This window comes from Myotis myotis, unplaced genomic scaffold, assembly GCF_014108235.1.
Source record: "Myotis myotis isolate mMyoMyo1 unplaced genomic scaffold, mMyoMyo1.p scaffold_m19_p_9, whole genome shotgun sequence".
Taxonomy (NCBI): domain Eukaryota; kingdom Metazoa; phylum Chordata; class Mammalia; order Chiroptera; family Vespertilionidae; genus Myotis; species Myotis myotis.
This window is the reverse complement of record NW_023416401.1, coordinates 66,073,844-66,076,267: the sequence shown is the minus strand read 5'-3', so window position 1 is coordinate 66,076,267 and position 2,424 is coordinate 66,073,844. Positions and strand designations below refer to the sequence as shown.

The 2,424-nt window shown below is 47.6% G+C and overlaps 1 protein-coding gene across 1 annotated transcript; it reads left to right on the top strand.

Annotated features, from left to right (window-relative positions):
- The first annotated feature begins 463 nt into the window (after positions 1-463).
- Positions 464-1,563, top strand: LOC118663646 (eukaryotic translation initiation factor 3 subunit I-like). Its single transcript, XM_036323487.1, is given in 2 exon segments — positions 464-1,396; positions 1,399-1,563. Coding segments are annotated over 2 exon segments (975 nt in total). The 5' UTR covers positions 464-483; the 3' UTR covers positions 1,461-1,563.
- Positions 1,564-2,424: the final 861 nt, after the last annotated feature.

The following is a 2,424-nucleotide window of genomic DNA, read 5'->3' as shown; positions in this document are numbered from 1 at the left end:
TATATGCAGACAGCAAGACTATATTGTACAACAAAGAGCACAGAAACCTTATTTGTTCTTTTCGGTGCCAATTTCAAAATCTACTCCTAAATTTTTGATGGCTATATATTAAGCAGGATCTAACCCTGCACTGTCCAGTACAGTGGCCACTAGTCTCATGTGGCTACTTAAATTAAGTTTAAATTTCACTTCCTCAGTTGCAGTAGCCATATTTCAAGTGCTGATGGCCAATATGGTGGCTAGTGGATACCATACTGGACAGGGCAGATACAGAATAACCAATCATGACAGAAAGTTCTACCATTTGGCTTATGACCTGAGATAAGCCAAATGCATAGATGTCTTGATATATAAAAAAAATTAAAGACATTTTAAAAAAAAAGGAAGTTCTCTTGGATGTCAGTGTTATCACCTTATGCTTTTGCCATAGAGGGAATCTGAAAGATATTGATAATAGGCTTTTTTCCTGGTGTCACCGCAGGGATGAAGCCGATCCTGCTGCAGGGCCATGAGCGGTCCATCGCGCAGATTAAGTACAACCGCGAGGGCGACCTCCTCTTCACAGTGGCCAAGGACCCTATTGTCAATGTGTGGTACTCTGTGAATGGGGAGTGGCTGGGCACCTACATGGGCCATACTGGAGCTGTGTGGTGTGTAGATGCTGACTGGGACACCAAGCATGTCCTCACCGGCTCAGCTGACAACAGCTGTCGTCTCTGGGACTGTGAAACAGGGAAGCAGCTGGCTCTACTCAAGACCAATTCAGCTGTCCGGACCTGTGGCTTTGACTTTGGAGGCAATATCATCATGTTCTCCACGAATAAGCAGATGGGCTATCAGTGCTTTGTGAGCTTCTTTGACCTGCGGGATCCGAGCCAGATTGACAGCAATGAGCCCTACATGAAGATCCCTTGCAATGACTCCAAGATCACCAGTGCCGTTTAGGGACCCCTCGGGGAGTGCATCATTGCGGGCCATGAGAGTGGAAAGCTCAACCAGTATAGTGCCAAGTCTGGAGAGGTGTTGGTGAATGTTAAGGAGCACTCCCGGCAGATCAATGACATCCAGTTATCCAGGGACATGACCATGTTTGTCACTGCATCCAAAGACAACACAGCCAAGCTCTTTGACTCCACAACCCTTGAACATCAGAAGACTTTCCGGACAGAATGTCCCATCAACTCGGCTGCCCTCTCTCCTAACTATGACCATGTGGTGCTGGGTGGTGGTCAGGAAGCCATGGATGTAACCACCACCTCCACCAGGATTGGCAAGTTCGAGGCCAGGTTCTTCCATTTGGCATTTGAAGAAGAGTTTGGAAGAGTCAAGGGTCACTTTGGACCTATCAACAGTGTTGCCTTCCATCCTGATGGCAAGAGCTACAGCAGTGGTGGTGAAGTGGTTATGTCCGCATCCACTACTTCGACCCACAGTACTTTGAATTTGAGTTTGAAGCTTAAGAAGCTGTGTCTCCATCCTGGCCAGGGAAAAGTTTCTGGTTTAAGGCTCACAGAAAGTTTTGGACTCTGAGAAATAATAAATTAGTTTGGAAATAAAAAAAAATTTAAAAAAAGATATTGATAATAAAAGAGCTAAGAAACCAAACAGGGCCAGAGAAGCACCCATGTACAGAGGACATGAGGAATCCACTTCTACCCCTAGGGCAGCAGGGCGGAGGTGCCCTAGGGCAGGATGATCTGGCCAAAGCTGAAGCCATGGAGAATATACGGTGACTGCTATAGATGCTGCTCAGTGAATAGAAGAGAGAGAACTTGACTTGGTTTTTCCCCCTCCTATTGTCTTCTCATCTCCTACCAGTACCTCCCACTGGCCCAACTCAGCAGAAGGCTGGCAGTCACAAGGGCCTGGGAAAGGCCGTCTGCAAGGAAAGGAGGAACATGTGCAGCAGGCAGGGCCCTCAGAGATGAGGTAGATCCAAAACCACTGGGAGAATTACAGGCACCATGGAGGAAACAAAGACCTCATTGATGGAGCTGGGGTGATGATATACAGGAAACCAACCATGAAGGCCCTTGGATGGGCCCTGGAGTTTGGACTGAACATGAAGGCCCTTGGATAGGCCCTAAGGAATTTGGACTTTATCCAGAGCCTCTGAACAGCTATTGACAGGTCTTAGGAAAAGTATCATGATCGCATTTGTGTTTTAGGGAGATCATTAGGCTAGGCCAACGATCCTCAAAGCGTGGCCCCTGGACCAGCAACAACTACATCACCTCGAAACTTGTTCTCAGGCCCCAACCCAGACCTAGTGAGTCAGTAGCTATGGGGGTGGGGCCCAGCAGTCTGTGTATGAATGAGTCCTCCAGGTGACTCTGATTCATACTAGAGTTTGAGAATCCCTGGGCTAGCCTAGAGGTAGGAAGACCAGATAGCATCAAGTGAGAGATGATGAAGGCTCTGCTT